A 14,970-nucleotide genomic window follows, 5' to 3' on the forward strand; every position below is an offset into this window, starting at 1 on the left:
AAGGAGACAATAGTTGTCTTCTCTCTTGAAACAGATTAAAATATTCCTTTCTGGAGAAAATATGCATAAAACATCTAGAATCTAAAATCCACTCATTTGGAGAAAAATTACACATACCTTCAGAGACTATAAGAACATCTCCATCACCATCCGATGCAATTGTCACGCTTCCTGATTCATCCCTACCCTTTTATGTGACAAAATTCCTTGCATTTGTAATATTATATTTTGCCCTTTTCCCTAGCCTTTGGGATCTAGGCCTATTACTCTCAAGTCCCCAGTCAGATGACCTTCTTTTTTGATCCATTTCCTACATAACCAATGCATAATCATGTCCACTCTCATACTTGGGTTTCCTCCTAACCTCATTGGATAGAAGAGATGTGGTGACTTCTTCTAACTTCACTGTATCTTTCCCATATAGTAATGTTGTCACCAAATTTTCATACGGATCAAGAAATGAGGTAAGAAGCAAAATGGCATTGTCTTCTTCCTCCACCTTGAGATCTAAGATCTATTTCTGTTGCTAATAAGGCTAGGGGTTTTAAAAGGATCTATTCCTGTTAACCCCCTCCCTAGGTTGTGTAGCTAGGGGTGGATTCAAGCCAAGTCGAGCCAAATAGTACGAGGCTCGAGCTCGATTTTGAAAAAAAATATATTTTATAAAAATAAAAAATTATATATAGAAAATATTTTTATTTTATATTTTAAAAAAAAATAAGAACTATAATAATTAATAATTATAATATTTTTATTATATATATTATTTTCTATAATTTTATTATATATATATATTAAATATCATATATATATATATATATATATATTTTCGCCGGCTCGCGAGCCTCATGAGCTGAGTTCTAATCAAGCCAATGAATTAGGCTCAAGCTCGTGCTCAAGCAACTTGTGAAAAGCTTGACTCATTGCCACTCCTATGTGTAGCCCGCTGTCAAATTGCAGAGAACCAAAAGAAGAAAAAAAAAAACACTTTCCTCAAAAAAAATATTCTACTATTTTCAATTTCTATCATTTCTTGTAAAGAATGATGCCAATGATCACTTGGTGCATCATGCACTGTCCTTCAAGAGGAGCATATAATTTTACGACCCAAAACAATACATGATGAATATTGAGTTGCTTTATCATTTATTATCAATCTCTTAGTACGTAAATCAGTAGAAGTGCATATTGGGTTCACATGTTTTTTCTTGGTAAAAGGGTTCTTGTGGGTAGGAGATCCGAAGTCGAAATAGGTTCTTGAAAAATGAAGAGAGACAATGTTGAGTTTCTTCTAAAAAAATGAAACTCTGCAAAATAGGAAAAATAACTAGATCCACAAATTCATTTAGTAAGCTCTTCAATAGACTTGGCAAAAAGTTTGTGAATCCAATCCAACCCTATATGAAAAAAACAAGGTTAGGGTCTCATATTTAGCTATCTGAATTTGATAATGACCTAACACGACCCAACCCAGAAAAAATGGGTTGGGTTGGGTTGGGTCATGGGTTAACCCGCTGACCCGATTGTTAGGATTAATTGGGACTATTTATATATTGTTAGAAGTTTCAACTCTTTAATTTTTACTATTTAATCTTTACTCTTTAAATGTTCAATTGTTTTATTTTATTTTTGGAATTTTAAGGTTATAAAGTACAAAAGCCTCCCCTAAAGTTTTGAGAATCATAAAAATCTCCCCTATACTTTCATTGTAGCAAATACCTCCCCTAAACTTTTGAGAAACTCAACAAACGCCTCCCTTCCGTCACTGACCTAGACAGAAAACGTTAACTGATGCATAATTTTTTTAAATACCAATTTTACCCTTTTGTTACTAACCCAAATGGAAAAACGTCACTAACCACCTATGCGGCAACGACACTAGCGCCATAGCTTCTGCCGAACCAGCTGAACCAGCCAGCCTCTGTGTTTGTGTTACTCTTTCTCATTGGCCAGGTCAGACTCAGACCTAGATATGTTTCTTTCTCACCGAACCAGCCGGAAAACCCAACCACTTCCTCGTGAGCTTGTCCAAGCCCAAAAATAAAATGCTCACCTGTCGTCTCTCTGCCATTATAAACGTCGTCAATGACCGCAAGCTTCCTCCTGAACTCCGTTGCCGAGAGAACAAATCTACATCCTTGTTTTCCTTTGCCACATCCATACTACCCTGTTTCTCTTTGCATTTGTTTTATTCTCCTAGGTTGAGTAAACACAGGAACTAATGTCTCACCTAACGACTAACTAGTTGAATCCGTACTCACCCACACTTGATTACAAAAACACTGAGGAAGGAGAGAAATATGTGAAACACGGACTCCACAAGTTCCTCTGTATGCGTCTGCCTGAGGTCATGCCCACCATAAATAGTTTCTTCTCTTCTATAGACTAAATAGACTAAAGCAGTAAAGCACAAGCATAATTTGAGAGTTCATATCAATCAATTTGTGTTCTATTGACTTAAAAGTAATGGCCTTGTATTATTATTGTTTTTCCAACTCTGAAAGATAATGGAGTAAGGAAGATGCTAAAACTGTAATGGCTTCAAAGTCCAAACCATATCATTCTTTCTTAGCCACTATATCAATTCCTTTGAACACTAACAAGAATTTTGAATGTTTATGCAACACCTAGGTAAGCAATTTCCTAGGGTCCAAACAGTTTATACAACTACATCAGAATCATTGTTTGGTGAGTATTGGCCTCTCTGTTCATGATACAAGTTTTAGATTTGAAGTCCAGAGTAAAGATAATGCTTTTGTTATAACTTTGCCATGTGATCTCTAACAAGAGAAAGGGAGACATCTTCTAGTTCGTCAAGTCACTGTTTTACTAAGATTAAATGGAGATGATGCCGAATGGATTGAAGATTCTGAAATTCTGAAAGTGCAGATGCGTGACATCAATGATAAAGGTATTCCGATATACCTTTTGGACAGTAGATGGTTGGACTTAAGTGGGAGAAAGAATTCGCTCAAATGAAAATGAACGAATTCAGTTGAGTATCCGCTCTTTCATTAGAATGAGAGTGGTTTGATGGCCATGGTTGTAGCTAGCTTGTGCTTACTCGTTAGAAGAAATGAGGGAAATTGGGAGATCGATGTTGCTCAAGGCAAATATGGTATTTTATGATTTCTTTAAATGACACCCGAGGGGTAATTTTGTAAATGCATACATTTTCCATCTAGATAAACGAGGGAATGGAGGTTTTTGTTGAGTTTCTCAAAAGTTCAGGACAGGTATTTATTACAATAAAACTATAGGAAAGGTTTTTATGATTGTCAGAAACTCCAAAGAAGGTTTTTGTATTTTACCCAATTTCTTTAATGTTGGCACTTTTCATGCTTTTTATTTTTTAATTTTAGTTGTTTTTTAGGATGACCCGAATTGACCCATGGGTCAACCCTAATCTGAACTTTTAAGATTAGGGTCTAACATTTTTCGGCCCAACCCAAAATCAACCTAAAGAGTCTTGTCCCGACCCACCCAACCCAAAATCAACCTAAAGAGTCTTGTCCCGACCCACCCAACCCAATTGCCAGGTCTACTTTAGTCTCCTCTAACAAGTAATATCGTATGTATCCAAAATAGCTGTATTTGATTGGATGCTTAACCAATAATAATGCCCCACACTTAAGCCATTCACACAAAGTCATGTAAAGACTAGAGCGGTTGTAGGGCATATACACTTTGATGACCGATAATGGGAATGTTATTATTGGCTAAATAGCATCTAATACAGCCATCAACTGAATTATGGAGCTGCATGATGTTTTATTAGTTATAAATGTTGATCCCCAATTCCATGGTATGGGTCTCATGTAGTGAATAGGAAATATGGAATTAAGTTTATCATATCTGTTTCCAAATTTAGTTGACCCCATTAGCTTTAATAATGTCAATTAATTTAAACAGAATTCTTTTCTAGAAACCAACTTTAGTCTCGTCGAGTTGATGTTCCCCACAAATAATGTTGATAAATCATGAGTGGTTAGGGATGATTAGAAGCAAAATGTGCAGACAAGTTCTTTAATTGAAATTTTAACATCTCTGAAATCTTAGCCTGTAGATTCTTCTAAAATTTACACAAGATTCAAGGGATTTCTTAAAATGATGATTATTGATTAACAAAAGGATTTTTTTTCTTTTATGTGAAATCAAAAAAAAAAATTATTTTAACTAAACTCATTATGACTGCCCGCTCATGAAAGAAAAGGGTGAGTAAGGCTATAATCAGACCACATCCAGCTACATCCGCATTCCACATCTAATCTCATTATCAAATTTTTTGATCCAAAATCAGATATGTCACATTATATCTGATTCAGATGTGGTATATGTTTGGCATCCGAATGTATGAGTTGGAAGCATTATTTTTTGAGAAAACAATATTTTTTTCTTTTTTTCGAAACATTAAGGTAGTATGTTTTTTGGAGAAATAGCAACAACTTTTATTTGGTACTAGTGTTCCATATCTGTTTTCAGCACTAAAACCCATTACAGGAAGTCCACGCCACTGTCGCATAATGTACTCGTTGGCAGCAATGAGCTCTAATATGAGAAAATATCGAATTTAGCATTGTTTCAAACCACGCCTTCTCAATTTCCAAGGCATGGCTTAGAGAACGGTACCAAACATATTGACGTTTTCTGGATGAGCACCGATTTTTCCAACATGGTGTTGATATGTCACCGTTTTCTGGAGCAACAGTATCAGTTCCAAACACCGTCTTGATTTACATCCACTTTATTGTATTTATTAAAAAAATATATTTGAAAAACTAATTAATTTTACCTTATACGGGTTTAATAAATGTATATAACATGAAATAAACTTTATATAATCATATATAGTATATATATAATTATGTTGCATATTTACATGGTGTTTGGAAGCATGGACGCTTTTTGAGACTAATTTTCAAGAAAAAACATGCATGCTTCCAAGATCCGTTTTTCACAAAAAAAAAAACGCTTCTGCCACGTAGGCAGTGAACAACACTACACTATTTGGTAAGGTGATTTTTATCACCGCTTTTCATGTATGTGCTGACAGGTAAGCACCACATAAAATACACATAAGTCAACCGTTTTCCATGCACTCATACATGAGCATTTGTTGAAACACCTATGTGGATTCGATGTGGTACCATTTTTTTGAAAAACAGCCACGGTTCCAAGCATCCACTTATATAAAATAATAATTATTAATCAATATCGAATCTGATTAATAACGCAAGTTTTAACATCTAAATGGGGAATATTAATAACTGGATAAGGTGTTGACTCGGGTATGAACCTTTGGGAATCCATTGAAAGCCCTTGGGGTCAGGGAGAAGGAAGAGTTGCCAAATCTGCTCCAGAAGATGATATTATTCATTAAATACAGGCAAATTTTCTGATAGGCTGTAAAAAGCATAAATGCCCTTTAAGTATCATGTAATTTTCTTTATCAATCATATGCAATTTGCAAATCTGCAACTATAGAGAATGAGGCCAAACACCTACAGACAATTGAACCATGGACCCAGAAATCAGTGGCCAGCTGGAATGGCACCTCCCTGTATTCTTCAACCGTTGGATTGGGACCTTTCAATCGTATCTATCGATCCCAGTCTGTGTAGTGTAGCTGGCGGGTGCACCTAAAATGTGTGGGGAAGAGCGGAATTTCTAAGCTGATTGTGATGGTGGGCAGTCGGTCTATTCACCTCTTCATATCGTTGATCTGACGCGTTCAGTGTCACGGCAGGTTGAAAGGCAAGGTTGCCTTGATCACCGGAGCAGCGAGAGGCATTTGAAAGGCAATGGCGACAAAATTCATAAAAAATGGGGCCAAAGTAGTGATCACGGACATCTTACACCAACTTGGCCAAGATGCAGCAGTGGAGCTTCGACCCAATGCGACCTTCGTCTCTTGCGATGTTACACGAGAATCGGATATCTCCGATGCCGTGGATTTTACCGTCTCAAAACACGGTCGTCTTGACATCATGTACAACAACGGGATCGTTGGGAACTCTCCTCCCAGGATCGTCGACCTCGACATGACGGAATTTGACCGGATCATGAGCATCAATGTACAGGGTGTTGTCGTCGGGATAAAGCATGCAGCTAGATTCATGATGCCTCGCCATTCTGGCTGCATCCTTTGCACTGGGAGCGTCACGGTGTTGATGGGTGGGTTGTCGCCACCAGAATACTCCATTTCTAAGGGCGCGTCACTGGGATCGTCAAATCAGTTGTGGCCGAGATGTGAAAGTATGGCATTCAGGTTAATTGCATCTCGCCGTTCGCCATTCCGACCCCGTTTGTGATGCATTAAATGGTCAAGATGTTTCACGGCGTTGATGAGCAGCGCCTTGTGGAGATGGTTCAGGGTCCCGAAGAGTTGGATGAAGGCATTGCAAATGCCGCACTGTACCTTGCCTCTGATGATGCCAAATACGCGAGCGGATCTTCATCAACTCATCAAGAGATTTGGGTTTCGGGAATCGGATCTTTCATTTTATGAGAAATAAGATGATGAATACTATATTTATCAAGAATTTTTCTTTATGATTTTACCACTTAATGTTGGATGATTAAATTTACATCTCTGGAAACCTTCACCTTGTGAATACAAAACAAGGGACTTTCATTGGAGAATTTTCAATTTGCATGGAAGTAAGCAAAGCCAACAAAGGAATTTCACTAGAGAATTTTCAATGTGATCTTTACTAAATGGATGGTTATAGTCCTGTTCATTTTCCTCTTCATATTTATAGATAATGGTTGTTCCAGTGGCATTTCTCCAATTCTACATATTTGAGTTTGAATGCATTCTTGATTGATTATGGTGTTGTGATTATTGATTTGTCATTGTGGGCTACAAGCACTTCAACTAAGACATTTTCAAAGGTGTTGAAACATGGAACAAGGAAACCATAGTAATTTTCTATGGCATTGTTTTTATACCATCTAATTGAATTTGATCTTAATCATATATTCTTCCCTCATAAAAAAGATTCCAGACAAGAATATTGGGTTTCTCATATGAAGCAAGCAGACGTTCTTGAATGGCTCATGTATGGTTTTTATTTTTCTTATATGGTAAGACTTCGAGGTATTTATGTTTGATGTGTATGTTGTGTTTATACTAGGACCATCCTGTTGAACATGCTATAAATTCATCTTTTGATTTCATTAGGGCTTGATTGATTTGTTACTTAGTTGATGGTTATACACAGGAACTAAGCAGAGTTGGAGACTCTTTTTACACCAAGAGCTCTATGAAGCTCCTCTGTAAGTGCTAAATTGCTTATTTATACCATATGACTAAGGTTAATATTTTTTTCCAAAAACAAAGAATTAAGGTTAATGTTATTTATTTGCTTTAGGTTGGTTAAATCCATGCTAAACAAACAAGTTTAATTACAATGGTTTGTAAATAGTCCTCTAGTCTTTTTTTATTTTAAATAGCCGCCATTCATCTAATTTGTTTCCATCACCTTTCTTGTTCAGGTATAGCCTTTCAGCTACTAACATTGATGATCGATGTGTGCAAATTGACATCTTCCAAAGAAGAGAAAAATATAATAGATCTATAAGTTATGCTTCTAAGGTTTTCAAGGTTAGCACAAGGATACAGATGGTACAACTTTTAAATGGGTAGATTGGATTCATTATTTGGAATATATTACATTTTTAGTCCAAACCAATCATCCTAATGTGCTTTTATGTGCTCCAATCTGATTACATTAACTCTGTCATGCCAAAGAGGTTTCGATTTGATTTGGTTAATTTACTAATTGCATAATTCGTTTATTGATATGAGAATGTTAAATTAGGATGCCTCCTTGAATGTCTTGTTTTTATACATTTTTGGCGGTTATCTCATTTACTTTACATTCTCTAATTATTTATATTTTTTTTATTTACAGGTTTAACAATTATGCTAAGTGGATTTGCATTGGAAGATGTGCTATCCTATTTGATAAATTGAATTTTTTCAAGTCTTTGTATTTTTTTATATGTCAATTGGATATTGTATTTGAACAATTTGATTTGGATATTAATTAATATATTTGTTTTAAATTGCATTTTTTTTTATTTAAGTTGCTTAACTTAACTTTTTCATGTATAAATTGTCATGAATTATTTATTAAGCAAGTATTAAAGTGATGAATCAATAAAAAAGAGTAGGTTCCAACAAATATCAGAATTAACCTGGCATAAAAATTTATATATATATATATATATATATATATATATATATAAGCCAACGGTCATGAAACTGTTGGATTATCCATAAACAAGACCTAAGGCGGTGGTCATCTGGATCTAAGCCGGCAGTTCAGAGTCTTCAGACCACCGCCTAAGGAACCAAATGATGTTGGACTAAACCTAAGGTGGCGGTCAACTAGGACCAAAGTCAGCAGTTCGAACCGCCACCTAAAGAACCAAACAATTTTTTACTAAACTTAAGCTGGCGGTCCAAAATGCCGCCTTTAATAACACTAAGCCTATGGTTCTAATAGACCGCCGCATTAATGAAGTTTGGACCACCTTGGACCGACCACCAAAGGCAATGGTTTCTTTTATCTAAGGCGGTGGTCTTGATCTAGGCCGACAGCTTCTTAGACGATCGATAGACCAATGATCGCCGCCTTAGATCTAAGCCAGTGGTCCAAAGGCCTAAGACCGTTTTTCTTATAGCAAGTCTTTTATCGGTATGAGAAAAGAGAGACTATGTGGTTGTCAACTGAGAAAGAAAGAAATGAAGGAGAGAGAAAGGAAAGAAGGAAGGAGGGAAGAAGAAGGAAGAGGAGGAGGATCTGGCATTCATTGGTCATTAATGACGATGGTGACGGCGACATAAAAATGTAGATCTCATATCTAAGATCTGATTTTTCTCCAACCTCTACAATCTTTTTTTCTCTTCTTCTTCTTCTTCTTCTTCTTCTTCTAGGATCTAGTGATCTAAAATATGACGTTCTTGTCTTAGTTCCTCCCCTCTCTAATATCCCATGCATCTTTATTAAGTCACGAGCCATTGTCCAGGTCAAATGAACTAATAATTCAATCACTTGGGTCAGCGGTTCTCTAACTAAGTAAATGTCTTTTGGCCCAAAATTGGTTAAGGGTGAAATATAACCAGTTGCCTAAATGATTTTCGAGTCGAACGATCCGACCATTTAGGTGAGCGATGGTTCGGAAACACTGGTTTTAGCAACTCTATTACAAAAGAGTGAATCCAGATCTCCTACCAACAAGACACGTCACAATACCCTTCTAACATCATGCAAGTTCAAATCTGCTCCTCACAAAGTGTGCCTCACACCAACCTCCTAGCATGTTGTGGCCTGCCTTACATCAGGAACATCTTCCTTACTTGTATTTATTACTCATGGGGAGTTGTTCCCAATGTAGAGAGGGATGTGGATGTGAGGCGCGTTCTATGAGGAGATCCCAATTAACATCATGCATATCTCATACATAATGGGAAAATTCCCGATTAGTACCTGTACTTTGGGCCTAGCGCCACTTTGGTCCCCCAAACTTTAAAATGCGACAATTCAATACCCAAACTTTCAAAACGTGGCAATCCAGTACTTGCTATAAACTAGCTGTTAACTAGTTGTTAAGTGGCATTGGAAAAAGACACAAATGCCTTTCAAGTGTTATTTAATTTTCTTTATCAACCATCTAAACGTTGATAAAAAAATAACAGTCTCAACTCCTTGCCTTTTCCATTCGAGAAAGTTGGAATCACGTTTGAGTGTCCATTCTAGTGACCCCAACTTTCTTGAATAAAAGAGACAAGGATTTGGGGCTGTTAATTTTTTGTCAATGTTTGGATGATTGATAATTAGATGACACTCAAAGGGCACTTATGTCTTTTTCAAATGCCACTTAACAACCAGTTAACAACTAGTTAATAGCAGGTACTAGATTGTCACATTTCAAAAATTTAAGTACTGAATTGTCACGTTTTAAAATTTGGGGACCAAAGTGACAATAGACCCAAAGTACAAGGTATTAATTGAAATTTTTTCTTATATTTATTATTCATGGGAGTTATTCCCAATGCAGAGCGGGATATGGCTGTGAGGCGCATTCTATGAGGAGATCAATTAAAATCATGCATATCTCATACATAGTGGGTCCCAATCTCCATGGTGAAACTGTACGAGATCATGTTGTTTTACGGTGCTTATTTTCAAATCACGACAAGAGGGAGCTTGAGAGAATTAGGTTTGATATCATTGGGGTCAGACCACCCCTCGTTTTTCTTATTACTCACCCTTCCGTAAAATAATAAAAAAAAAAATGTAAAGGTCCTCAAGGATAGATCCTTGTAAATGTAATTTACCGTGATTCTATTTTAGACCCTCTAAAGGGCCACTTGTTTGAGAAAAGTGGGAAGTAAATTCTAAAGAAAACCAAAATAAAAGGCTTGAGCTGCTTGTTCACCGCGAAATTATTACACAGTGAGAGCCTCCCATTAAGTTGTGATTTGCTTGCCTACCAAAAACATTAGACACTGATTTATGAGCATTCAAGGGTACAACGACAAATTGTCAAATAGACCACAACCTTGTCAAGTTGTCATTTCTTTCTTTATTTTTTTTTTTCGAATTCATTAGCACCCGACACGCGGCCACATAGGAAAGTAATTGCATGACTAATATGGGAAATGTAATTAATAATGCATGTTGAAATGTGCATATGAGATGGGGCTTCTGTGGAGGGCTCTTCGTGGGGCGCCAACTTGAACTCTCTTTTTTTTATTATTAGCACTGTTTTCAAAATAGGACTGGATCGAAAAAACCGGGAATCAGTCATCTGATCGGTTCTGTTTTCTTTCAAAATTGTTTTTTTCCTCAAAATCGTTGATTTTGGTCAGTAAACTGCTGAACCGGTTGGTTAATCGTTCGAACGGTTTTGACTGTTTTCCAATTTTTTATTTTTTTGTCAAAATGGGCTGGCCATTTGGGTCAAATGGTCAGACCGTTCGAACCGGTAATCGAACCCCTGACCGGTTCGATCACCAATTCATTTTTAAAAACCATGATTATTAGAGAAAATTTACGATCATTATCCTGTATTTTGTGCTTAGTATAATTTTGGTCCCCAAATTTTAAAATTTGACAATTTAATATTTGAACTTTAAAACATGATAATTCAGTACCTGTTGTTAATCAGATAATTTATCATTAAATGACATTTGAAAAAGACATAAATGCTCTTAAAGTGTCATTTAATTTTATCAACCATCTAAATGTTGATAAAAAATGAGTAGAATACAAAAACCTCCCCTAAAGTTTCTGACAATCATAAAAACTTCCCCTATAGTTTCACTTCAGCAAAACCCTCCCTTAAATTTTTAAATAATTTAACAAAAATCTCCCTTCTGTCAATGACCATGACGGAAAACATTAAATCGATTAATCACTTTTCCTAAATACCTGTTTTACCATTTACAAATTTATTTGCATATATTTTTATCAAAACACCCCGGTTGGCATGTTATCCCCTTTTCCTCTCCAGTCAACCTCTTTCTTCTTCAACTTCAAAACCCTAATTCAGATAAGCTCTTAGTATTTGTGATTAGAACATAAAAGAAGCTTCGTTTGTAGTCCTCCACTTTCAACAACCAAAGTTCATGTCTGAAGACTCTGAACTCGACATCCAGATTTCTACTACCTTTGATCCCTTCGTAGAGGCAAATACTAAGGATTTGGGTGTTGGGGCAAAGGAGTATGTGCATGTGCGTAGAGGGCCAGTAGTTCAATGAGAGATTCCCTTCATTCGACGGTTTTTCCTCTTTGTGTTTCTAAGTGTTCTTGCTTGAAAGACAGGGTCATTGTCTGTTGCCTTCACCTATGAGTACTCAATGAACTCGAAAGAAGAAACCCTTGTTTCTCATTTTTTTTGTTTTAATTTTTCTTTTTTCCAGATTTATTGCTCTCTTGAGTATTAACAATTCAAATTTTCTTTGCCTAATAATGGTGGGTTTCATGAAAAGAAAATTCATATTTCATCATCGTATATTTCATGATTGATTGGCATCATTCTGTTCAAGTATCTCTCTGTTTTAACTGATGATTTGGATATTATAATGAACTCTTGGGAGGAGGAAGGATGGTTCTAGCATGATTTTCTTTCCTCTATTGATTTGGTTGTTTCTAAAAATCTATTTTTGCTAATAAATCTTATCAAAAATAGTTTTTTCCCCATTTGCAGTTGTAAGAAAAAACTGATCTCTTTTCATCATGAAGTGTTTCATGGTAAGGGCGCCCTCGTGGTAATCATGCTTGAAGATGCCTCATTGAGCTTGAAGAGGGATTCCTCAAGAAGGTTTTAGTTTTGATGGGTATCAAGGAGCTAGCTAAGTTCTAGTTTTGATCTCTATTTTCTTCTTTCTCCTCACTGTCCCTATACAACACCAAGCTGTGAACCGCCATCGGAACCACCACTGTGTGGGGGCGGTTTGGTGCTGTATTCCAACGAAAACATGAAATTAATCCAGCTCTCTCTTTTTACCTCGAGAACATGAAATTGATCCAGTAGTATTCCAAATGTGATTGTCACATTGGTGTTGTATTGGCGGTGGAGATTCAGGCTGTATGGGGGCGATTCAGTGCTGTATAGGGACGGTGATGAGGAAGGAGAAGAATAAAGAGAGATGAATAATGGGTTTGGTGTTGTGCAGGGATGGTCATGTCTTCTCCACCATCCCCATTGTCAGTAACAACTCTCCTCTTGGCTTTTGCTTACATGGTTTTGATCAAGGTTCATGTAAAAAATACAAACAAAATGTAAGACATGAAACATAAGTACTTTGGACGGTGGAGTTTAGGGGTAAAGAGGTCGATAGAAGAGGAAAGAGCATAACATGCCAAGAAGGGTATTAATTCAGTAAAAATAGATGCAAATAAATGTGTAAAAGGGTAAAATAAGTATTTGAGAAAAATTATTAATCGATTTAACATTTTCTGTCATGGTCATTGATATAAGGGAGTTTTTTATCAAATTATTTAAAAATCTAAGAGAGGTTTTTACTAAAAAAGAACTATACGGGAGGTTTTTATGATTGTCAAAAACTTTAGGGGAGGTTTTTGTATTTTACCCAAAAAATAATCTCAAATTATTGCCTATTTCATTCAAAAAAATTAGGGTCATATTTGTGTGGACATTCTAATGACTCCAACTTTATTGAATAGAAAAGACAAGTATTTAACACTATTAATTTTTTATCAATGCTTAGATGATTGATAAAAAAATTAAATAATATTTAAAAGACATTTATATCTTTTTAAATGTCACTTAGCGACTGATTAACAACTGGTGAGCGACAGATAATGAATTGTCACATTTTAAAAATTCAGATATTAAATTATCGTATTTTAAAATTGAGGGACCAAAGTGGCAATAGGTACTAATCGAAAAATTTCATCAACCGTCCAACCATTAGAAACAGGTATTAGTAATGTCAGAGATGCGCAGTCGGCAAGCCATCGAGACCACTACTACCAGTACCACGTGATATTTTCTGATCGCTTGATCTTGTCTTTCATTGCCGTTCTCTGGTTTTGAGCAACGTCATTATCTCAATTAATCCTTCGTAATGAGAAAAAAACAAATAAAATGAAGTAACTACATACAGTACAAACACAAACACTAAAATTATTCAAAACTGAAAAGACTTTAGATCCACTGGTTAACCCAAAAAGAAAGACCTAAATATCGATTACATAACTGAGAAGAGATGAGATTTTTCGCGAGTAATAATATGGAATGGAAGTCATCGACTGGACCAACACATCATTGATACCTCACATCTCCCTTTTTATTGATCAGTGGAACTGAGACCTCCCTTGGGCTTACCGACGACGTCGGGGCAGTAATTCCGGATGGCGGTAAGCTCGTAGGGATTGGTGTCGGTTGCGAGCCACTGCTCCACAGTGAAGAGCTGCTGAGCGCAGCCCATGTGCGCACCGGTGGAGGTCACCTCCACATAGTTGCAGTACCAACCGTGGTGTGGGCCGGATCCGTCTGAGGTGAGGTTCATTGCGCACACCGGCGTGTTCAAGCACCTGCCTCTGCCGCTGAAGACATCGAGGTTCCCCCTCTCGAAGTAATTATGGCCCGACTCCATCAGACCTCCCCACGCCTCCAGATTCGAGATCTGTACCGACCACCCGTTGGCATCGTAAAGCTCCAGACTGATGATCGAGTCCGTACCTCCCTTGATGATCGATCCCGTTCTGACGTACACCGTATACACACAGTCATCCTATACAGTTATCAAATCAAACCAAGAAAAAGATCAATATCAACGCTTTAAAGTAAATTGCAATGTTTGTAAGTAGTTTCAGTGATCGGTGACCAGTGAGAGATAGAGAAGGAAGAAGTAAGAAGAATGAAATCATATAATCAAGAAAAATATATTAAATGGGGAAAGTTAGATAGAACATACAGACGATTGGGCGATAATGACGAAGGAGAGGAAAAGAAGAGAGAAGAGGAATAACGGACGATGAGCGTCGCCTCCGATGGCCATTGCCTTCTATTTTTTTCTTATCTGCTTCTACTACGACGAGATCTGAGAGTGGGAAATAATTGGGCAAGTCACACTTTAATAAAGTGAAGACTGAAGACTGAACAGTGAACACTAATGAGTAATAACAAAAGGCAATGCCTATGGTACCGAAGAGATACGGTACCTAAAAGAGTTTCTCCTTATCCAAGAAAGCTCTAGAGAAAAACTCGGGGAAGGGGATCATATTCAACACAACAAATTATGAGGGCATCTTAATGGAATATCCCCAAGGACTAGGCAGAAACCGGATTCAGTCGGTGCAATAGCGAAATTGAAATATAAAGAACCTTTTAATTTCATTTGATCGTGCTTGGTTGCAGTGCAATTTTTTTTGCACTGGTACAAATGCATCCCATGCAAATGACAAGAATGAAAATACTTGTTTAATT

The 14,970-nt window shown here is 36.7% G+C and overlaps 1 protein-coding gene and 1 pseudogene across 1 annotated transcript; one reads left to right on the plus strand and one right to left on the minus strand.

Moving 5' to 3' along the window:
- The first annotated feature begins 3,197 nt into the window (after positions 1-3,197).
- LOC104600186 (secoisolariciresinol dehydrogenase pseudogene) lies at positions 3,198-6,552 on the plus strand (annotated as a pseudogene).
- A 7,088-nt stretch (positions 6,553-13,640) lies between these two features.
- On the minus strand, positions 13,641-14,631 carry PLAT1 (Lipase/lipooxygenase, PLAT/LH2 family protein). The gene is made up of 2 exons (XM_010262965.3): positions 14,459-14,631; positions 13,641-14,275 (listed from the first exon to the last, which is right to left on the minus strand). The coding sequence occupies exons 1-2, from the start codon at positions 14,540-14,542 to the stop codon at positions 13,829-13,831; spliced, it is 531 nt and encodes a 176-aa protein (XP_010261267.1). The 5' UTR covers positions 14,543-14,631; the 3' UTR covers positions 13,641-13,828.
- Positions 14,632-14,970: the final 339 nt, after the last annotated feature.

The sequence above is a fragment of the Nelumbo nucifera genome, chromosome 5 (genome assembly GCF_055504915.1).
Source record: "Nelumbo nucifera cultivar China Antique chromosome 5, China Antique-T2T, whole genome shotgun sequence".
Lineage (NCBI taxonomy): Eukaryota > Viridiplantae > Streptophyta > Magnoliopsida > Proteales > Nelumbonaceae > Nelumbo > Nelumbo nucifera.